Source organism: Cherax quadricarinatus, chromosome 55 (genome assembly GCF_038502225.1).
Source record: "Cherax quadricarinatus isolate ZL_2023a chromosome 55, ASM3850222v1, whole genome shotgun sequence".
Classification (NCBI taxonomy): domain Eukaryota; kingdom Metazoa; phylum Arthropoda; class Malacostraca; order Decapoda; family Parastacidae; genus Cherax; species Cherax quadricarinatus.
This window is the reverse complement of record NC_091346.1, coordinates 17,618,652-17,643,651: the sequence shown is the minus strand read 5'-3', so window position 1 is coordinate 17,643,651 and position 25,000 is coordinate 17,618,652. Positions and strand designations below refer to the sequence as shown.

Sequence of the window (25,000 nt, the reverse complement as noted above, 5' to 3'; positions counted from 1 at the left end):
ATGCAACAGTTAGACAACTTTATTCCGAAACGTTTCGCCTACACAGTAGGCTTCTTCAGTCGAATACAGAAAGTAGGCAGGAACAGTAGAGAAGTGAAGACGATGTAATCAGTCCATCACCCTTAAAGTCGTAGAATTTGAGGTTGTCAGTCCCTCGGCCTGGAGAAGTTCAGTTCCATAGTCAGGAACTATCTGAAGATCAAGCGACAGTGCGGAGACTTAATACTGTCGGAAGGAGAGGTGCAGGGTAGTAGTAGTAGTAGTAGTAGTAGTAGTGAGAGGCCACTGAGCGGTCATGTCCCTCTCAGATCCAACACTTCTCACTTGAAAAGCTTGTCCAAGGTGTTTTCTGTACCAAGATGCCACGTGTTGCAGTGTCTGACAAGATAAACATCAAAATGGTATACAATACCGACAGGTTGTTAGGTAAGACACATATGCAACAGTTAGACAACTTTATTCCGAAACGTTTCGCCTACACAGTAGGCTTCTTCAGTCGAATACAGAAAGTAGGCAGGAACAGTAGAGAAGTGAAGACGATGTAATCAGTCCATCACCCTTAAAGTCGTAGAATTTGAGGTTGTCAGTCCCTCGGCCTGGAGAAGTTCAGTTCCATAGTCAGGAACTATCTGAAGATCAAGCGACAGTGCGGAGACTTAAATACTGTCGGAAGGAGAGGTGCAGGGTAGTAGTAGTAGTAGTAGTAGTAGTAGTAGTGAGAGGCCACTGAGCGGTCATGTCCCTCTCAGATCCAACACTTCTCACTTGAAAAGCTTGTCCAAGGTGTTTTCTGTACCAAGATGCCACGTGTTGCAGGCCGAGGGACTGACAACCTCAAATTCTACGACTTTAAGGGTGATGGACTGATTACATCGTCTTCACTTCTCTACTGTTCCTGCCTACTTTCTGTATTCGACTGAAGAAGCCTACTGTGTAGGCGAAACGTTTCGGAATAAAGTTGTCTAACTGTTGCATATGTGTCTTACCTAACAACCTGTCGGTATTGTATACCATTTTGATGTTTATCTTGTCAGACACTGCAACACGTGGCATCTTGGTACAGAAAACACCTTGGACAAGCTTTTCAAGTGAGAAGTGTTGGATCTGAGAGGGACATGACCGCTCAGTGGCCTCTCACTACTACTACTACTACTACTACTACTACCCTGCACCTCTCCTTCCGACAGTATTTAAGTCTCCGCACTGTCGCTTGATCTTCAGATAGTTCCTGACTATGGAACTGAACTTCTCCAGGCCGAGGGACTGACAACCTCAAATTCTACGACTTTAAGGGTGATGGACTGATTACATCGTCTTCACTTCTCTACTGTTCCTGCCTACTTTCTGTATTCGACTGAAGAAGCCTACTGTGTAGGCGAAACGTTTCGGAATAAAGTTGTCTAACTGTTGCATATGTGTCTTACCTAACAAGGTTGACAGAGACAGGATGTTCCAGAAATGGGACACAGCAACAAGGGGCCACAGTTGGAAGCTGACGACTCAGAGAAATAACAGGGATGTTAGGAAGTATTTCTTCAACCACAGAGTTATCGGGAAGTGGAACAGTCTAGGAAGTGATGTAGTGGAGGCAGGATCCATACATGCTTTAAAAAGAGGTATGATAAAGCTCATGGAGCAGGAAGAGTGACCTAGTAGCGACCAGTGAAGAGGCGGGGCCAGGAGCTGCGACTCGACCCTTGCAACCACAACTAGGTGAGTATACACACACACACACACACACACACACACACTTTAAAAAAGGAGACAGACATGAAGCATTAAACTACAGACCAGTGTCACTGACATGTATAGTATGCAAAATCATGGAGAAGATTATCAGGAGAAGAGTGGTGGAACACCTAGAAAGGAACGATCTCATCAACAGCAGCCAACATGGCTTCAGGGACGGGAAATCCTGTGTCACATACCTACTGGAGTTCTATGACATGGTGACAGCAGTAAGACAAGAGAGAGAGGGGTGGGTGGATTGCATTTTCTTGGACTGCAAGAAGGCGTTTGACACAGTTCCACACAAGAGATTGGTGCAAAAACTGGTGGACCAAGCAGGGATAACAGGGAAGGCACTACAATGGATCAGGGAATACTTGTCAGGAAGACAGCAGCGAGTCATGGTACGTGGCGAGGTGTCAGAGTGGGCACCTGTGACCAGCGGGGTCCCGCAGGGGTCAGTCCTAGGACCAGTGCTGTTTCTGGTATTTGTGAACGACATGACGGAAGGAATAGACTCTGAGGTGTCCCTGTTTGCAGATGACGTGAAGTTGATGAGAAGAATTCACTCGATCGAAGACCAGGCAGAACTACAAAGGGATCTGGACAGGCTGCAGACCTGGTCCAGCAATTGGCTCCTGGAGTTCAATCCCACCAAGTGCAAAGTCATGAAGATTGTGGAAGGGCAAAGAAGGCCGCAGATGGAGTACAGTCTAGGGGGTCAGAGACTACAAACCTCACTCAAGGAAAAAGATCTTGGGGTGAGTATAACACCAGGCACATCTCCTGAAGCGCACATCAACCAAATAACTGCTGCAGCATATGGGCGCCTAGCAAACCTCAGAACAGCATTCCGACATCTTAATAAGGAATCATTCAGGACCCTGTACACCGTATACGTTAGGCCCATATTGGAGTATGCGGCACCAGTTTGGAACCCACACCTAGCCAAGCACGTGAAGAAACTAGAGAAAGTGCAAAGGTTTGCAACAAGACTAGTCCCAGAGCTAAGAGGTATGTCCTACGAGGAGAGGTTAAGGAAAATCAACCTGACGACACTGGAGGACAGGAGAGATAGGGGGGACATGATAACGACATACAAAATACTGAGAGGAATTGACAAGGTGGACAAAGACAGGATGTTCCAGAGATTGGACACAGTAACAAGGGGACACAGTTGGAAGCTGAAGACACAGATGAATCACAGGGATGTTAGGAAGTATTTCTTCAGCCACAGAGTAGTCAGTAAGTGGAATAGTTTGCGAAGCGATGTAGTGGAGGCAGGATCCATACATAGCTTTAAGCAGAGGTATGATAAAGCTCACGGCTCAGGGAGAGTGACCTAGTAGCGATCAGTGAAGAGGCGGGGCCAGGAGCTCGGACTCGACCCCCGCAACCTCAACTAGGTGAGTACACTCATACACTAGAAGAGGTACAATAAAACTCATGGAGCAGGGAGAGAGTGGACCTAGTAGCGTCCAGCGAAGAGGCGGAGGCCAGGAGCTGTGAATCGAACCCTGCAACCACAAGTGAGTGCACGCACACAGTTATAAACCCACGCAACCCCCAAAACACTGCACTCCCGCCCTCAGCATATCGCAACACACAGGCAACTTAGCATTTACCAGCGTCATTAAGCTGTCAGAAGAATGACTGTGTATATCACGAGAAAGGAGGAATAGAGGAACATAAGGATAATAGTTTCATTAGCAAGGAGATGGAGAGCAATAAGTGCGTACGTTTAAAGAGAGTGGCTCCCTCTGGCGGCCTAACTTAAACCAAGGCTTGGGAAAACTGTTTTGAGGTTGCGTTCAGGAAGGACTCTCTCACTTGGAACCGGGAAGACAAAGGTGTTTTGAGAATTTATTCAAGAAATCCCCGTCATTGAAAATCAGCTTTTATTTCTGTAAAACTGCTGTTTCGGTAATACCTTCGGAGGGTGACCTTGATTAAGCTTAGAATGAAGTTAAAACGGTTAACTGGTAGGGTTCGAAACAGTAACAGGCCAGTAAAAGGTAAATGTTACAGGATGATGGTTCGAGCAAATCGCCAATGGTACTGGATGGACCAAAACGTTGTTGTAAGATTCCTCCTCTAACTGAGAGGTTTCGGTGAATAGCAATTGTCTTATTCTTCAACTTATCGGTTTTCTAAGCTAATAAATCACTCAGGCGCGCAAGCACACACACACACACACACACACACACAGTTCCTCACAAGAGGTTACTGCAAAAGCTAGAGGACCAGGCACACATAACAGGAAAGGCACTGCAATGGATCAGAGAATATCTGACAGGGAGGCAACAACGAGTCATGGTACGCGACGAGGTGTCAGAGTGGGCGCCTGTGACAAGCGGGGTTCCACAGGGGTCAGTCCTAGGACGTGTGCTGTTCTTGGTATATGTGAACGACATTTGTCTCCTGTTGCTAAGGTAGGACTTAAACCAGTCTACAGAACCTATACCGATAGCTTGAAGTTTATTACATAATATATTGTGGTTGACAGTATCGAAGGCCTTTTGCAGGTCTAAGGTTACCATACCTATGAGGTTCCCCTTTGACATTTCAGTTCTCAGGTAATCCATCAGATTAATAAGGGAGGTGTCGGTTGAGTAGGATCTTCTAAAGCCCGATTGATAGCTATGGAGAATGTTGTTGTCATTAAGATACTTAACTACTTGAGAATACACCGCCCTCTCTAGAATTTTAGATATTATACTGAGTATACTAACAGGCCTATAGTTGCTTACATCAGACCTACTATTTTTCTTGAAGATAGGAGTAACTCTGGCCTCCTTGAACCCCTCCGGTACGGTATTAGTGGTGATTGATAGATTTATTATGTGAGCAATAGGGATTGACAGTTCAGAAGCACCATCTTTTAGGAACTTAGACGGGATGTTATCAGGGCCTGTGCTCTTAGTTGGGTTTAACTTGCTTAGTTCTTTTTGAATAAAGTCATGAGATACACTTACTAGTTGACAACTGTTTGGGGTTACCCCTTTACCTTGTTTGAAACTTATCCGAGTCTGTGTTAAAGGTATTTGATGCAGCTGGTAGTTTACTTTCTAGTGTTGATGCAACAGATGTGTAGTATGAATTAAAGCAATTTGCCACCTTAGATGTTTCGTGGCATACCTCATTATCGATAGTACTATGTTAGACCTATCTACTGGCTTATGGCTATACCCCAACTGTTTTAGTTGTTGCCAGAGCTTTCTGGGGTTATGCTTATACTCTTCAATTTTTGAGCAGTAGTGCTTTGCCTTTGCTCCTTTTATAAGTCTCTGTACTCTGTTACTCACCCTTTGGAATTCATTTAGTGCTGCAATATCCTGTCTGTTTGCTTTAAATCTTTTTAGCAGCTGGTCTCTGAATTTCATATTATCTAATATCTCAGTATTCATCCAGGGTTCAGTTCTTCGTTTAATCCTAACCTCTTTAACTGGTGCAATATTATCAAGGATGGTAGTGAACATTGTTTCGAATTTTTCCCAGGCATCGTTTACGTCCGTGCAACTTGTTATCTCTGTCCAGTCACAATTGTGTAGCCTATTTACCAGTGTTTCTTTACTGTAGTTTCTAGTTGACCTCATTTTTATTGTCCTGTGTAGGCCTATCCTATCCCTAGTGATTTTCCTGTTGCAGTAAATGATGAAATGATCACTAAGACCTGTGGTAATGACGCCTGACTGACTAATGTTCTCAGAGCGGTTACAAAGTATGTGGTCAATTAGGGTGGCTGAGAACTGCGTGATCCGGGTTGGAGTATTAATTAGTTGAGTGTAACTATTTAATCCTAGAATTTGCTTATACCTTTTGCATAGCCCGTTATTTTGCTGCTGAAAACAGATATTGAAGTCACCCAGTATTATTGTCTGGCAATTGTTTTCAACTCCGGACAAGACTCTGGAAAAGTCTTCTAAGAACTGGTCCTGGGTAGGAGGGCGGTAACTAGTTCCTACTAAGATGGGTTTGGTCTTAGGAAGCAGCACTTCAAACCATAGAATCTCCAGTTTATTGTTATTTAAATCAGGTCTTGGGTTGTAAGCTAAGTCATTTCTAATGTAGGCACATACTCCACCACCCTTTCTGTTCCTATCTAAGCGTTTTATATTGTAACCATCTATTTTGACCTCGTCGTCAGTCACCGTATCATCCAACCAAGATTCAGAGATGGTTATAACTGCCGCCCTAATTTTGTTAGCTAGAATCCTAATCTCTGCCAATTTAGGAAGAAGTGATCTTGCATTGACATGAATAAAGTGAAGGCCTGTTTTCATAAAACAATCATAATCATCAATATATGGCAATGGGTCATTTGTATTAAATTTAGGTAAATCAATGTCATCACTGCTAAAGGGTAACTGTGCCAAAGTGTATTTGTTACACACAAAATGAATTCTGGCACCGTTGTTATAATTGTACATACATCCATCATGCACCCACCCCTTACACATTTTACATAAGGTGCCTTTTCTGTTTTTCATGCGTACTTTAGTACAGTGCACGCACCTGTTTGGTAGTGTTTGAGATAATAATGGCTGTATTGTCTCACATTGACCTATGTATGCATTACATATGGAGTTAAGGTTATCATTCCTAGCTACTAGACCGTCATTATCGCCGTCATTTATCTGTCTGTTTTGCCTCTGCACAATAGTTTGAGGTCCTGGATTAATTTGGAGTTCTAACTCTGCCCGCTACCAGAATGGTGTATAATGGTATTTTTACAAATTTCACCATCAAAAGAGATGCATTGAAGATGTGTCGCTGTTCTTAATTTGAAATCAAGAAGGATATTGCCGTTTTTATGGATTATCGATGTTGAACCTTTAATTAAACACATTTTCTATAAACGGAAATTCCATAGTGGATGGGTCACTTAACTCTTTTTCACCATCTTTCCCTGTCTGCCCTATCCTATCTCATTCTCTCTTCTTGTCCCCCACCCATCAATAACCAACTCTATGGCCTTCAATTAAAAATTACCTAAACCCAGGACAGTAACAGATATTACAGGGATTTATTGGAGATAATTAACTTTACCTGGGATGGGAAAAGAATATAAAAAAACATACTATGTGCATAGAAAACACGTAATTTCAACATTTCGCCCAGAGTTAAGCTTTACCAAAGAGTGAAACGTTGTCTTTAAATAAAAGTTTGCTTTTTTTTTGTTACTATATTTTTTTCAGTAAATGCTTTCATTTGCCATGGGGTGAGAGGTTTTAAGAATGCACTGGAGGATGCTTAATGAAATTCAGTTCCTTCTAGTTTGCTGGATAAGCTGAGGGGTTCCTCATTTTTTTCATAATGAGGAAAGCCATTATGAGGATGGATAGAAAGCCGCTTACTAAAGCCAAAGCTGATAAATTAGACACATGTACAGCACTCTGGAAACGCTCCGCCACACAGTGGCTTCATCAGTAGCTGTTCTGAGAATTTATTAATTTAAGGGATGGAGAAAACGGGTTTTGAAGATTAAAGGCCCCTACTTAAAATTCAGGTTTTTAAGAAGATTTAAAGAATCTCTTTGTGGTACCTTTCTGATACCAAGGTTTTTAAAAGAAATTTCGAGGATTCCCTGACCGTCTCTCGCTTAAATCCAAGTTTTTTAAATAAATTTTGAGGTATTTTTTAGGATCTCTCACAGAAGTATCAGTTGCTTCTCGCCTAAATACAGGGTTAAGCTTTTTCTGAGAGTTCAGTAAGTGAGCAGCAAAGCCTTGAAAAGCTATTGATGCTAAAACCTTGGGTAGCTTCAAATATGGGTTAGATAAAAACATGTGTGAGAGGGTATGGATCTGGGTGGGACTTGCACTTGAGCTGATAGGGTTATCAAAACTTATTCCTTGGGTAGCATTGATAATGGGTTAGGCGAAAGTTTTATTAGTGAGTTTGGGTTTGACAATGACTTGCCAAGCATGGGCCAGTAGGCCTGCTGCAGTTCTCTTCCATTCTTATGTTCTTATGTGTTCCTGCTCTCGTATAAGTTATTGTAAGTTCTCTACAGCGATACGATTCCTGGGTGAGGCGAGATGCTGAGACAAGTCTCCTTACACCTACTGTCTATGTTCAACTAAAATTAAATAGGTACCTGCTGCTCGTTTTCTTAGCAGTAAATAGGTACCTGACTGTTATTCTGTTTACAGTTGCTGCCTGTTTACTTACCAGTAAATAAGCACAAGAGTCCTAGATGACCTTTGCTAGTCACATCCTAGAGGGTGGTAGTATATTTTATATATAGCTAGAAGTAATCTGAGGTAGGATAACAGCTGTTATTTTGTAAATGAAAAGAGGTAAGATAACAGCTCTTAATTTGTAAATGAAAAGAAGTAGGATAACAGATTTTACCTTGTCAATGAGCTGCGGATAAATAGTTCTTGCAAATGAGTTCAGGCGCGATAATAGTTCGTTGCCTGAAAATGAGCTAAGGAGTCTTAGCTTTCAGTTTGCATGCGAGCTGACGAACGATAACAAATCTAAGCCTGTAAGCGAGATGTGGTAAACGGTGGCGTTTAAACTGTAAATTCGTCTGTGTAAAAGAAAAAAAAAAGCCGTTCAGAGTTCATATCAGCTGTTCTCGTGTTGCAACACCTGCGGTAAGGACATTATCACTGGTTGTTTTGTTAGGTCGGCCTTAGCGAGCGACTTCCTTGGTGAAACTGAAGCAAGATGTTCTTTTGTTTAAATGTTACTGTGACAAGCAGGTAGAAACACTGTATTTGCATCCAGGAGAGAGAGAGAGAGAGAGAATCTGGGAGTACATGAGAAAGATAGATATCTGACCACTTGGAGGTTCACTCCAAGCCTATTTGCTCAAAGAATCTAATTGCTTCTACCTAGATTAAGGAGAGTAAATCAGAAGGCTCTCTCCCAACCTTCCCCTCCGTCCACTGCTGGTATGAAAACGGGGAAGTGAGAAATCATACAAAGTTTAGAAAAATAACATGGAATTTACGGGAGAGATGGAACAGGATGAAAGACGTGGGTTACAACTACATATAATACATGAGAGAAATACTACATGTAACTGTAATAACAAGTTAGACTGTACCTGTACACAGGGGTTACAGAAGCGTTCTTGTACCAGAGCACCAGCAGTACAGGTTCCTCCAAGTGAGGAGAGTTAATGCTGCAGGGCAGCTTGGCTGTGGAACCTCTCACAGCAGTCACAGCAACAAGCGTACCTGGAAAACCCAGAGAAAGAGAGACTTCTTTAGGAAACACTTTGGGACTTCCCCCTTTAGGAATAACAGAGAAGTTCCTCGCTAGGAAACACAAAGAATAATCGCTATTGCATTTCAGTGGTTGAATATACCTTTCCGTCGGTATATTCTACCACTCATAAACAGTCTGAGTAATAATGAGGAATTAGACACATGTGCTACATATGAGTATCTTTATTTATAGACGTTTCTCCAACTAGTGGCTTTATAAGTACAAGGACATAAAATAAAGACTGTAGAACTATATACAAATGATGAGGTAATCAGTCCCTCAGCTTTATCGTTGGTGAAGAGCACCGTGGTTTTGAAAAATCTGAAGCAAAGCCAGAAAGATGAGGGACTTACAGCAGACACAGGCATTATCACTGGTAGTTGGGATTCCCCAGTGGAAGTAGGTCATGCCCAAGGGATGGACCAGGAGTATGCAAGAAGGTTGTTTACCTGGAGAAGGTTGTGGAGATATCCTCTGCACCAATATTCCATTCTGAGTAATTCTTGTATTTTTGTAGCTATTAACGCATTCTTGATATCATTGTTTAATGACTCACGAAATCGTAATGACACGATTGCAAACAAACCATACCACGGGCGGGGTTAGAACCCACGATCCAATGAACCAATGAACTGTGAGGGAAAGACATTTGGCGTAGATCAAATAATTATAGAGGCAAAGTCAATTTGTCTGACTTTTTTGGGTTATACCAGGTTCTCTACACATATGCTGCTAAGTATGATAATCTATGTAACTGTGTGTATACCTGGAAAAACTTTCTAGAGTGACGACAGTTAATATGCTATAGGTCGAAACGTTCTAAAATAAAAGTATAATGCCTTTTTGGTGTGTTTTTGATTCGTTATTTGGCGGTTTTTGCCAGCTTCAGCCATCGTAATGGTTTGATTACTTAAAAAAACTCTACCCAGGGCGAAACGTTATTAACTCAGAGCGACACGTTGTCCACAATAAGGATGCACAAGGCGAGACGTATGGACAAAAATCACTTTCACCTACTGCTTCTGTTCACATAGCAGTAAGTAGGTACTTAGCTGCTAATCTCCTTATACATGTTGCCCCTCTTCACCTAGCAATAAATAGGTACCTGGGTATTAGTTGACTGAAGAGCGAGAATCAGTTCCGTAGTTTAAACAATTCACAACTAGCTAACAAGCTGGAAAAAATAGCTGAAAGACGTTTAAACTTCTGAGTCATTATCAAGAAGGTATTTGTGCTCGGACTTTCTCAACTGTTCTCTCTCATTCGCGTCCTGATAACGGTCCAGGACTGGTCAAAACGTAGTCTAATTATTAATGATAATTTATTCGTTAGTTGCATTAGATGAGTGTCCCGGGTTGCATTCGGAGAAGCCTTGGAATGAGGTTGAGGTTGTCAGTCCCTCGGCCTGGAGAAGTTCAGTTCCATAGTCAGGAACTATCTGAAGATCAAGCAAGCAAGCAAACAAACAAGTTTAGGTAGCAAAACAACAGCTCTTGCCTTAACAAATTGGAGAGAATCAGTGACAGACTTGTTAATTCTGACAGCACACGAGACTAATGGAACCTTTCAGTTCATAATTGTTAAAGTGCCATGGACCTTGCATTTTCATTTACGTGACCTTTACAGAGAAGCACTTAATGAAGCAACCCACTTTCCTCCTAAATGGATTTCCCTGTTCTTTTATAAGATCCAGGAACACTTCTGAAAGGACTATTGTTTTTTCAAAAGTTACTGAAAATTTTCTAAATGAGATAGGAAGTCTTAAAAGGGCCAGTGATCCTCTTTAAAGAGTAACAGAACCCCTTTTTTAAAGGATCATTGATCCCCCGTAAAAATAACACCGATCCTACTCAAAGGACTATTGATCCTCCTTAAAAACACCAATCCTACAAAAAAAAAAAGACCATTGATCGTCCCAAAAACACCACCGATCCTACAAAAGGACCATTGATCCTCCTAAAAACACCACTAATCCCGTTAAAAACACTATTGATCGTCCTAAAAAACACTACTGATCCTACCCAAAAAAACTACTGGCCCTCTTAAAAGCACCACTCTCGTGAATACCCGAGCCTCGCTTCTGGTAGGTGCCGGACTGAGGGAAGCAGAATGGACGCAGAGCGTGAATTATATCATCCTTACTATCCATGTCACAGACGATGTTCATTCACCGCCTCCGCGCCCAAAACATAAAGTTGCAAGAACTATGTGGGGGCAAGTTTTGCAACTTGTATATAAAATTCCTCGAATTACTTGTCACGCAGACGCCGCTTCTTCCATTTATAGCAAGGCAAGAGCGAAACTTTGGCCGTGTTTGGTGTCTGCAGCTGTGTTTATTGTTGGGTCGAGACGGTGTGTGTTTTTATCTGATCGCGATGGGTCTTTGACATAATAGTCTAGAGAAATAGGGTGGATAGGAGGAGAAATGTGAGAGGAGGAGGAAGTAGGAATGATATTGATATAGGTGAAAGAACAAATAGCTGATAAATTAGACACATGTGCGAAACTTGGGTATCTTTATTGTGGAAACGTTTCACCACACAGTGGCTTCATCGGTCCAATACAAAGAAGAATGGTGAAGATCAGAAGGAGTTTGAGGCAATCAGTCCCTCAGCCTAGAGTCGATGTAAAGACACCCAAGTGTTGCACATGTGTCTAATTTATCAATGTGTCGGTTCTCTGAACCATTTATCTACGAACAAATAGAAAGAGAGAGAGAGAGTCAAAGAGAAAAAACTCAGAAACAAAATGAAGAGACAAAATCATGGAGCTTAAAAGCATGTTTGAAGGAGGTGAGAGTTAAATCTAAGAGAGAATGGCGAAGACGAGGAAAAGAAGAGAGATGAGGACCAGGGGAAGGAGTGAGCGAGGGAGAGGGAAGAGGCTGTTAAGACCGAGCAACAGTCCTACATCCCAGAATATTGGATACTGGCTATATTATCTGGTTCTAAAAATAAAAACATTTACCCACAAACCGTCTCCAAAATAACCACCCAGGGAAGTACTACCGTCCTGCCAGATGACTGTGAAACAAAAACCTGTAACTGTTTTGCATGATGGTAGGATTGCTGGTTTCTTTTTCTGCCTCATAAACACGCTAAGATAACAGGGATATCTTGCTACTCCTACTTACACTTTGGTCACACTTCACAGACACGCACATGCATATATATATATACATACATCTAGGTTTTTCTCCTTTTTCTAAATAGCTCTTGTTCTTTTTTATTTCTTCTATTGTCCATGGGGAAGTGGAAAAGAATCTTTCCTCCGTAAGCCATGCGTGTCGTATGAGGCGACTAAAATGCCGGGAGCAATGGGCTAGTAACCCCTTCTCCTGTATACAATTACTAAAAAAGAGAAGAAGAAAAACTTTATAAAACTGGGTTGCTTAAATGTGCGTGGATGTAGTGCGGATGACAAGAAACAGATGATTGCTGATGTTATGAATGAAAAGAAGTTGGATGTCCTGGCCCTAAGCGAAACAAAGCTGAAGGGGGTAGGAGAGTTTCAGTGGGGGGAAATAAATGGGATTAAATCTGGAGTATCTGAGAGAGTTAGAGCAAAGGAAGGGGTAGCAGTAATGTTAAATGATCAGTTATGGAAGGAGAAAAGAGAATATGAATGTGTAAATTCAAGAATTATGTGGATTAAAGTAAAGGTTGGATGCGAGAAGTGGGTCATAATAAGCGTGTATGCACCTGGAGAAGAGAGGAATGCAGAGGAGAGAGAGAGATTTTGGGAGATGTTAAGTGAATGTATAGGAGCCTTTGAACCAAGTGAGAGAGTAATTGTGGTAGGGGACTTGAATGCTAAAGTAGGAGAAACTTTTAGAGAGGGTGTGGTAGGTAAGTTTGGGGTGCCAGGTGTAAATGATAATGGGAGCCCTTTGATTGAACTTTGTATAGAAAGGGGTTTAGTTATAGGTAATACATATTTTAAGAAAAAGAGGATAAATAAGTATACACGATATGATGTAGGGCGAAATGACAGTAGTTTGTTGGATTATGTATTGGTAGATAAAAGACTGTTGAGTAGACTTCAGGATGTACATGTTTATAGAGGGGCCACAGATATATCAGATCACTTTCTAGTTGTAGCTACACTGAGAGTAAAAGGTAGATGGGATACAAGGAGAATAGAAGCATCAGGGAAGAGAGAGGTGAAGGTTTATAAACTAAAAGAGGAGGCAGTTAGGGTAAGATATAAACAGCTATTGGAGGATAGATGGGCTAATGAGAGCATAGGCAATGGGGTCGAAGAGGTATGGGGTAGGTTTAAAAATGTAGTGTTAGAGTGTTCAGCAGAAGTTTGTGGTTACAGGAAAGTGGGTGCAGGAGGGAAGAGGAGCGATTGGTGGAATGATGATGTAAAGAGAGTAGTAAGGGAGAAAAAGTTAGCATATGAGAAGTTTTTACAAAGTAGAAGTGATGCAAGGAGGGAAGAGTATATGGAGAAAAAGAGAGAAGTTAAGAGAGTGGTGAAGCAATGTAAAAAGAGAGCAAATGAGAGAGTGGGTGAGATGTTATCAACAAATTTTGTTGAAAATAAGAAAAAGTTTTGGAGTGAGATTAACAAGTTAAGAAAGCCTAGAGAACAAATGGATTTGTCAGTTAAAAATAGGAGAGGAGAGTTATTAAATGGAGAGTTAGAGGTATTGGGAAGATGGAAGGAATATTTTGAGGAATTGTTAAATGTTGATGAAGATAGGGAAGCTGTGATTTCGTGTATAGGGCAAGGAGGAATAACATCTTGTAGGAGTGAGGAAGAGCCAGTTGTGAGTGTGGGGGAAGTTCGTGAGGCAGTAGGTAAAATGAAAGGGGGTAAGGCAGCCGGGATTGATGGGATAAAGATAGAAATGTTAAAAGCAGGTGGGGATATAGTTTTGGAGTGGTTGGTGCAATTATTTAATAAATGTATGGAAGAGGGTAAGGTACCTAGGGATTGGCAGAGAGCATGCATAGTTCCTTTGTATAAAGGCAAAGGGGATAAAAGAGAGTGCAAAAATTATAGGGGGATAAGTCTGTTGAGTGTACCTGGTAAAGTGTATGGTAGAGTTATAATTGAAAGAATTAAGAGTAAGACGGAGAATAGGATAGCAGATGAACAAGGAGGCTTTAGGAAAGGTAGGGGGTGTGTGGACCAGGTGTTTACAGTGAAACATATAAGTGAACAGTATTTAGATAAGGCTAAAGAGGTCTTTGTGGCATTTATGGATTTGGAAAAGGCGTATGACAGGGTGGATAGGGGGGCAATGTGGCAGATGTTGCAAGTGTATGGTGTAGGAGGTAGGTTACTGAAAGCAGTGAAGAGTTTTTACGAGGATAGTGAGGCTCAAGTTAGAGTATGTAGGAAAGAGGGAAATTTTTTCCCAGTAAAAGTAGGCCTTAGACAAGGATGTGTGATGTCACCGTGGTTGTTTAATATATTTATAGATGGGGTTGTAAGAGAAGTAAATGCGAGGGTCTTGGCAAGAGGCGTGGAGTTAAAAGATAAAGAATCACACACAAAGTGGGAGTTGTCACAGCTGCTCTTTGCTGATGACACTGTGCTCTTGGGAGATTCTGAAGAGAAGTTGCAGAGATTGGTGGATGAATTTGGTAGGGTGTGCAAAAGAAGAAAATTAAAGGTGAATACAGGAAAGAGTAAGGTTATGAGGATAACAAAAAGATTAGGTGATGAAAGATTGAATATCAGATTGGAGGGAGAGAGTATGGAGGAGGTGAACGTATTCAGATATTTGGGAGTGGACGTGTCAGCGGATGGGTCTATGAAAGATGAGGTGAATCATAGAATTGATGAGGGAAAAAGAGTGAGTGGTGCACTTAGGAGTCTGTGGAGACAGAGAACTTTGTCCTTGGAGGCAAAGAGGGGAATGTATGAGAGTATAGTTTTACCAACGCTCTTATATGGGTGTGAAGCGTGGGTGATGAATGTTGCAGCGAGGAGAAGGCTGGAGGCAGTGGAGATGTCATGTCTGAGGGCAATGTGTGGTGTGAATATAATGCAGAGAATTCGTAGTTTGGAAGTTAGGAGGAGGTGCGGGATTACCAAAACTGTTGTCCAGAGGGCTGAGGAAGGGTTGTTGAGGTGGTTCGGACATGTAGAGAGAATGGAGCGAAATAGAATGACTTCAAGAGTGTATCAGTCTGTAGTGGAAGGAAGGCGGGGTAGGGGTCGGCCTAGGAAGGGTTGGAGGGAGGGGGTAAAGGAGGTTTTGTGTGCGAGGGGCTTGGACTTCCAGCAGGCATGCGTGAGCGTGTTTGATAGGAGTGAATGGAGACAAATGGTTTTTAATACTTGACGTGCTGTTGGAGTGTGAGCAAAGTAACATTTATGAAGGGATTCAGGGAAACCGGCAGGCCGGACTTGAGTCCTGGAGATGGGAAGTACAGTGCCTGCACTCTGAAGGAGGGGTGTTAATGTTGCAGTTTAAAAACTGTAGTGTAAAGCACCCTTCTGGCAAGACAGTGATGGAGTGAATGATGGTGAAAGTTTTTCTTTTTCGGGCCACCCTGCCTTGGTGGGAATCGGCTGGTGTGATAATAATAAAAAAAAATATATATATATATATATATATATATATATATATATATATATATATATATATATATATATATATACATTTATGAAGGGATTCAGGGAAACCGGCAGGCCGGACTTGAGTCCTGGAGATGGGAAGTACAGTGCCTGCACTCTGAAGGAGGGGTGTTAATGTTGCAGTTTAAAAACTGTAGTGTAAAGCACCCTTCTGGCAAGACAGTGATGGAGTGAATGATGGTGAAAGTTTTTCTTTTTCGGGCCACCCTGCCTTGGTGGGAATCGGCCGGTGTGATAATAAAAAAAAAAATATATATATATATATATATATATATATATATATATATATATATATATATATATATATATATATATATATATATATATATATATATATATATATATATAGGATGGGGTCCACCTCTGGTGTAAATTGTGGGACCCATAGCCTCGGAGAAGTGGATAAAAAGGCTTCAAGGAAGAAGATTTGGATTTCTTCCTGAAGCCATTTGAATATTCCACTTCCCCTACCACCCCATCTTTTAAACTATTTTTTTTTTACCAATATATATATATATATATATATATATATATATATATATATATATATATATATATATATATATATATATATATATATATACAATATATATATATATATATATATATATATATATATATGTCGTGCCGAATATGTAAAACTGGTCAATTAGCAAGAACTCATTTAAAATAAAGTCATTTCTAAAATTTTCTCTTATACGTTTGAAGATATATTTTTTTCATTAATGTTGATGTAAAAATTTATAATTTTGCACCAAAAGGAACTTAGAAAACTTACCTAACCTTATTATAACAAGAACAATTTATTTTAGCCTAACCCAACTAAATATATTTTATATTTGTTTACAATAATTTAATACTAAACAAACACAGTGAAATATATTTTTTTCGTTAGGTTCAGAATGATTTTGGCGAAATTATTGCATACACAAATTTTCACTTGTCTTATATGGCAAGATGAGCTTTGCTATTTAAGCCAAGATCGCAAGTTCTGCCTATTCGGCACGACATATATATATATATATATATATACAGAACTTTGCTTAATAAAAAAATGCTATTACAGTTATATTGAAAACTTAGAGAATTAAATAAGAAATGCATAGAATGTAAAAAAAAAAAAGTGTGAAAACGAAAGAGAGTGATTATAAATTGTTGTAGACTGTTCTTCCCTTAAATAACTAAGCACAGACGAATGTAATTTTGCTCAAGTGCGTGATTCTTGAATTACAGTCAGCTGCTGCTTGCTAATAAACACGTATATACCCTGTAGGTGTGAGCGCACACACACACGGGAAGTATTTCTTCACCTTTAGAGTTGTCACGATGTGGAACAATTTGGAGAGTGAAATAATGGAGGCAGGATTCATACACAGCCTTCAGAAGAAGTACGATAAGGCTCTTGGAGCAAGGAGAGTGGACCTAGTAGCAACTAGCGAAGAGGCGGGACCAGGAGCTGTGATTCACTTCCGGTAATCATATATAGATGAGTACATACACACACACACACACGCACGCACACACACACACACACACACACACACACACACACACACACACACACACACACACATATAGTAAAGTTACAAGTGGAGAAGGTAACAGGAACTGAAGGGGACAGGCCAAACTATAAAAGGGGGGACTACACAGGTATGAGAAACTTCCTGCAGGAGGTTCAGTGGGACAGAGAAATGGTAGGAAAATCAGTAAACGAGATGATGGAATATGTGGCAACAAAGTGCAAGGAGGCAGAGGAAAGTTTTGTTCCCAAGGGAAACAGAATTAATAGGAAGACCAAAACGAGTCCTTGGTTTACTCGAAGGTGTAGGGAGGCAAAAACTAAGTGCAACAGAGAATGGAAAAGGTACAGGAGGCATAGGACCCAGGAAAACAAGGAGATTAGTAGAAGAGCCAGAAACGAGTATGCGCAGATAAGGAGGGAGGCCCAGCGACAGTATGAAAACGACATAGCATCGAAAGTCAAATCTGACCCGAAACTGCTGTATAGCCACATTAGGAGGAAGACAACAGTCAAGGACCAGGTGATAAGGCTGAGGAAAGAAGGTGGAGAACTCACAAGAAACGATCAAGAGGTATGTGAGGAGCTCAACACGAGATTTAAGGAAGTATTTACAGTAGAGACAGGAAGGACTCTGGGGGGACAGACCAGATGGGGACACCAACATGGAATACACCAACAAGTGTTGGACGACATACATACAGATGAGGAGGAGGTGAAGAAACTGCTAAGGGACATCGATACCTCAAAGGCAATGGGACCGGACAACATCTCTCCGTGGGTCCTTAGAGATGGAGCAGATATGTTGTGCGTACCACTTACCACAATCTTCAACACATCCCTGGAAACTGGGCAACTACCTGAGGTATGGAAGATGGCAAATGTAGTTCCCATTTTCAAAAAAGGAGACAGAAAAGAGGCACTAAACTATAGACCTGTGTCATTGACGTGTATAGTATGCAAAATTATGGAGAAGATTATCAGGAGGAGAGTGGTGGAGCACCTGGAACGGAACAGGAGTATAAATGCCAACCAGCACGGATTCACGGAAGGCAAATCCTGTGTCACAAACCTTCTGGAGTTTTATGATAAAATAACAGAAGTAAGACAAGAGAGAGAGGGGTGGGTTGATTGCATCTTCTTGGACTGCAAGAAGGCCTTTGACACAGTTCCTCACAAGAGATTAGTGCAGAAGCTAGAGCATCAGGCGCACATAACAGGAAGGGCACTGCAATGGATCAGAGAATACCTGACAGGGAGGCAACAACGAGTCATGGTACGTAATGATGTATCACAGTGGGCACCTGTGACGAGCGGGGTCCCACAGGGGTCGGTCCTAGGACCAGTGCTATTTTTGGTATATGTGAACGACATGACGGAAGGGTTAGACTCAGAAGTGTCCCTGTTTGCAGATGATGTGAAGTTAATGAGGAGAATTAAATCTGATGAGGACCAGGCAGGACTTCAAAGAGACCTGGACAGACTGGACACCTGGTCCAGCAAATGGCTTCTCGAATTTAATCCTGCCAAATGCAAAGTCATGAAGATAGGGGAAGGGCACAGAAGACCACAGACAGAGTATAGGCTAGGTGGCCAAAGACTGCAAACCTCACTCAAGGAGAAAGATCTTTGGGTGAGTATAACACCGAGCATGTCTCCGGAAGCACACATCAATCAGATAACTGCTGCAGCATATGGGCGCCTGGCAAACCTGAGAACAGCATTCCGATACCTTAGTAAGGAATCATTCAAGACACTGTACACCGTGTATGTCAGGCCCATACTGGAGTATGCAGCACCTGTTTGGAACCCGCACTTGATAAAGCACGTCAAGAAACTAGAGAAAGTACAAAGGTTTGCAACAAAGTTAGTTCCAGAGCTAAGGGGAATGTCCTATGAAGAAAGATTAAGGGAAATCGGCCTGACGACACTGGAGGACAGGAGGGTCAGGGGAGACATGATAACGACATATAAAATACTGCGTGGAATAGACAAGGTGGACAAGGACAGGATGTTCCAGGGAGGGGACACAGAAACAAGAGGCCACAATTGGAAGTTGAAGACACAAATGAGTCAGAGAGATAGTAGGAAGTATTTCTTCAGTCATAGAGTTGTAAGGCAGTGGAATAGCCTAGAAAATGACGTAGTGGAGGCAGGAACCATACACAGTTTTAAGACGAGGTTTGATAAAGCTCATGGAGCGGGGAGAGAGAGGGCCTAGTAGCAACCGGTGAAGAGGCGGGGCCAGGAGCTAGGACTCGACCCCTGCAACCACAAATAGGTGAGTACAAATAGGTGAGTACACACACACACACACACACACACACACACACACACACACACACACACACACACACACGTGAAGAAACTAGAGAAAGTGCAAAGGTTTGCAACAAGACTAGTCCCAGAGCTAAGAGGTATGTCCTACGAGGAGAGGTTAAGGGAAATCAACCTGACGACACTGGAGGACAGGAGAGATAGGGGGGACATGATAACGACATACAAAATACTGAGAGGAATTGACAAGGTGGACAAAGACAGGATGTTCCAGAGATTGGACACAGTAACAAGGGGACACAGTTGGAAGCTGAAGACACAGATGAATCACAGGGATGTTAGGAAGTATTTCTTCAGCCACAGAGTAGTCAGTAAGTGGAATAGTTTGGGAAGCGATGTAGTGGAGGCAGGATCCATACATAGCTTTAAGCAGAGGTATGATAAAGCTCACGGCTCAGGGAGAGTGACCTAGTAGCGATCAGTGAAGAGGCGGGGCCAGGAGCTCGGACTCGACCCCCGCAACCTCAACTAGGTGAGTACACACACAAACATAGCCAGGAGCTATGTCTCGATCCCTGCAACCACAAATAGGTGAGCACACACACATACATAGCCAGGAGCTATGTCTCGACCCCTGCAACTTCAAATAGGTGAGCACACACACACACACACACACACAAATATATACAAAGACTGATGCAACTAATGGCTGCTGGAAATCAACCTGGACGAAGTCACTGTGATGAATGTAGAACATAAGAACATAAGAACGAAGGAACACTGCAGAAGGCCTACTGGCCCATGCGAGGCAGGTCCAAGTCTCCTACCGGCTTAAGCCAATGCACCCAACCTAGTCAGGTCAGGTCACATTGACTTAAGGGAGGAACACGGCAACCGACCTGTTAGCACAAGCTATCAGGTCTAACTCACACCCACCCACATCTACTCATGTATTTATCCAACCTATTTTTAAAGCTACACAACGTTCTGGCCTCTATAACTGTACTCGGGAGTTTGTTCCACTCATCCACAACTCTATTACCAAACCAGTACTTTCCTATATCCTTCCTGAATCTGAATTTTTCCAACTTAAAACCATTGCTGCGAGTCCTGTCTAGGCTAGATATTTTCAGCACACTATTTACATCCCCTTTATTTATTCCTGTCTTCCATTTATACACCTCAATCATATCCCCCCTAATTCTACGTCTTTCTAGAGAGTGCAGTTTCAGGGCCCTTAGTCTATCCTCATAGGGAAGGTTTCTGATACATGGGATCATCTTTGTCATCCTCCTTTGTACATTTTCCAGAGAATTTATATCCATTCTGTAATACGGTGACCAAAACTGTGCAGCATAATCTAAATGAGGCCTAACCAAGGATGTATAGAGTTGAAGAACAACCTGAGGACTCCTATTATTTATGCTTCTTGATATGAAGCCAAGGATTCTATTAGCTTTATTGCGAACACTTATGCACTGTTGTCTTGGTTTCAGATTACTGCTAACCAGAACTCCTAAATCTTTTTCGCAATCCGTAATATTAAGATCTACATTATTTAGTTTATATGTGGCATGGTTATTGTCCTGTCCAACATTTAGAACTTTGCATTTGTCTATATTAAACTGCATCTGCCACTTCTCCGACCACTGCATCAGTCTATTCAAATCTTCCTGGAGTGCTCGAATGTCCTCGTCAGAATGAATTCGACGGCCTATTTTGGTGTCATCGGCAAACTTGCCGATGTCGCTCTTTATGCCCTCATCTATGTCGTTTATGTAGATTGTGAACAGCAGGGGGCCCAACACTGACCCCTGTGGAACACCGCTCGTGACGCTTCCCCACTCTGATTTCTCCCCATTTATGCAAACTCTCTGCTGCCTATTTGTCAACCATGCCTCTATCCAGGAAAAAATTTCTCCTCCTATTCCATGTGCTTTAATTTTCCTCAATAGTCTCTGATGTGGGACCCTGTCAAAAGCCTTACTGAAGTCCATATACACAATATCATATTCATTACCATGATCTACCTCCTCAAATACCTTAGTGAAAAAAGTTAATAAATTCGTAAGGCAGGAACGCCCCTTTGTAAAACCATGCTGAGATTCGTTGATTAATTTATGCTTTTCAAGGTGGCTACGAACTGCCTCGGCAATTATTGATTCCATAAATTTTCCCACTATGGAGGTTAGGCTTATTGGTCTATAGTTCGAAGCTAAGGACCTGTCACCTGTTTTGAAAATAGGTATCACATTTGCCATTTTCCACTTATCTGGCACCATGCCAGTTTGTAGTGATATGTTGAAAAGATTTGCCAAAGGTGTGCTAAGCTCCTCTTTACATTCCTTTAGAACCCTTGCATACAGTTCATCAGGGCCTGGGGATTTGTTAGGTTTCAATTTATCTATTTGCCTAAGGACCATGTCACTTGTGACCCTAATAGTGCACAGTTTATTATCGTCCTGTTCTACATAATTTATCATTACTGGTATATCGCTGGTATCCTCCTGTGTAAAAACTGAAAGGAAGTATGTGTTAAAAATTCTACACATTTCCTTATCACTGTCAGTGAGCTGACCCGAGGAACTTTTGAGTGGGCCTATCTTGTCCCTGATCTTACTTCTGTATACCTGAAAGAATCCTTTTGGGTTAGTCTTCGATTCTCTTGCAACTTTAACCTCATAATCTCTTTTTGCTTTTCTAATTCCCTTTTTTATTTCTCTCTTTAACTGAATATATCGATTTCTTAATTGCCCCTCTCCTCTTTTGATTTGCCTATATATGCCTCTCTTTTGACCAGTCAGATATTTTAATCTATTGTTCATCCATTTAGGATCATTTTTGTTTGATCTGATTTCCCTATTTGGAACATAATTTGACTGAGCAGCTAGAACTATGCCCTGGAAAGCATCATATCGGCAACCATCACCACCTACCTGACCCTTAGTCAGGTCATTCCAGTTCAGCCCACCTAAGTAATTTTTCAGTCCTATGAAATCAGCCAAGCGAAAGTCAGGGACGGAGACTTGATTGCCATTATTAGGGGAATTCCATGATATATTAAAACTGAGTGATTTGTGATCACTCTCCCCAAGCTCATCATTAACCTCAAGATTATTAATTAGTGTTTCCCTACTGGCAAGAACCAAGTCAAGGAGGTTATTTCCCCTAGTTGGCTCTGTCACAAACTGTTTTAAAAAACAATCCTGGATCGTATCAAGAAAGTCACCCGACTCTAAATTTCCTGTCAAATTGCTCCAGTCAATCTGTCTATAGTTGAAATCTCCCATTAGCACAACATTTTCGTATGTAGATGCCTTACGAATTTCGTCCCATAGAAGTTTACTGCACTCCCTATCAAGATTTGGGGCCCTGTAAATCACACCCAAAATTAGTTTTTCTCGGCCCTCGAGAAGCTGTAACCAAACAGATTCAGTGGCTGACGCTTCTAATTTAATATCTTGTCTTACACAACAATTTAAATTGTCTCTGACATACATCGCTACTCCACCACCTTTCCTGTTGACCCTGTCAGTGTGGAATAATTTATAGCCTTGTATGTGACATTCAGAGGGCATCTCTCTATCTTTCAGATTGAGCCAGGTCTCTGTTATAGCAATAATATCTATGTTTCCTGCACTTGCAATTAATCTTAGCTCATCTATCTTATTTCTAACACTCCTGCTATTAGTATAGTAAACCTTAAGGGAGCTAGTCCCTTGCTGCCCTCTGCTGCCCCCCTTTGTTAGCTGACCTGTTCTATTGTCTTTATTTATAACTTCATGCTGAATGCCTTTTATACATTTACTGTTTCCAACCCTAGTGTTGCAACCTGCTTGTTTCCCACACACACCCATACCTCTATCTTCCATCAGTTTAAAATCATAGGCATTTCACCAATGGCCTTCTCAATCGAGTCTGCAAGTGCTACCACCCCAGCCCCAGAGAGATGTACCCCATCCCTTGCATACATATCATGTTTGCCATAAAAGTTGTTCCAGTTGTCAATGAATGGGATTGCAAGTTCCTTGCAGTATCTGTCTAGCCAGCAATTTACACCAATTGCCCTAGACAACCATTCATTTCCTACTCCCCTTCTAGGCAAGATGCTACATATGATTGGGATCCCTCCCTTAGACTTAATGAAATCTATAGCTGACCTGTACTTATCTAGCAGCTCTTCTCTCCTACCCTTCCCAATATCATTTCCACCAGCACTGAGACAGATAATGGGCTTGTTCCCATTACCTGACATGATATTATCCAGCCTGTTGACAATGTCCCCAACACCAGCTCCAGGGAAGCACACTCTATCTCTCATCTTCTTATTCCTATTACAAAAAGCACGGTCAATATATCTTACCTGAGAGTCACCAACCACAAGAATGCGCTTACCTTCATTAGCAGGGGCAAATGACAGCGCCGAGGAAAAGGATCTGAGAGTTGACTTATACAAGCAAAACCTTCACCTACAGCATAATGGAAAGCCAAGAGCCTTAGGCTTTTCCTTCTATCATCGAGTGGTGAGAAGCATGAACAATGTTTTTAACTTAAAAAAGATTCAGAGTAGATATGATTACGACATACAAGATACTAAAAGTCATCACAGTGACAGCTTTATAACAGCTAGATAAATGAATTAGGAAAGAGAGAAGCAGGTATATATACTGTGTGGGAAGAGGGGAAGCAATATGTCCCTGAGGGTGAGTAGGGAGAGGATATCTCTGGAAGTAATGGAAGAATATATTGACGGAGTGAATAGGAATGATGTCCTTGCGGGAATATATAGAGGAAAACAAGTAATTAAGCGAAGATAGGAGAGAAAAGGGACTCGATAAATGACCACATATATACTAAAACTAGAAGATAAAGTTTTGTGAAAACAGAGGAATAACGGGAAAGAAGGGTGAACACAAGAGAGAGAGAGGGAGGGAGAGAGAGAGAGAGAGAGAGAGAGAGAGAGAGAGAGAGACAGACAGACAGACAGACAGACAGAGCTTGTCAATAAAGCTAGGGATCCTTAACCTTGTCAAACCCTGTGTAAAAAGAGAGAGAGAGAGAGACAGACAGACAGACAGAGACAGAGAGAGAACAACAGAAGGGACCTAAGACGAAAATATGTAATTTCCCAAAATTTGGAAGGGAAAAGAAAATGATCAATACAAAAAATGAACAGTAAAAACATCGTAAAAAATACACACACACACACACACACACACACACACACACACACACACACACACACACACACACACACACACACACACACACACACACACCGGAGTGCACATAGAAAGAAAGAAATGGAGAGGAAACAGGAAGATAAACAGATAAACATCGCAGAGGAAAGGAAAAACCGAACTACTCAAACAGAGAATGATGGAGGAAGAAGAAAACGCGAGAACAAAATTTGCCTAAAGCAGAAACCATACTAATATATCGTAACTAATATAATAAGATAATATATCGAGGTAAATAATGTATTTAGATAATAAATATCTTAGTTAGGAATTAGCTAATTTATTAAGGGGTTAAAACGATTAGAATAAAATTGAAAGCGGGAGATGTCACAGTTGCTTTTTGCAGATGACACTGTGTTTTTGGGAGATTCTGAAGAAAAACGTATAGAATCTAATACAAAGTGGGAGTTGT

At 41.5% G+C, this 25,000-nt stretch overlaps 1 protein-coding gene across 1 annotated transcript in view; it reads right to left on the bottom strand.

Annotated features, from left to right (window-relative positions):
• LOC138854350 (opioid-binding protein/cell adhesion molecule-like) overlaps nt 1-25,000 on the bottom strand; it is a 275,215-nt gene that overhangs the window by 74,932 nt on the left and 175,283 nt on the right. The window contains exon 3 of the mRNA XM_070096967.1: nt 8,789-8,921. Coding sequence (XP_069953068.1) covers nt 8,789-8,921 — 133 coding nt within the window. The remainder of the gene's footprint in view (nt 1-8,788; nt 8,922-25,000) is intronic.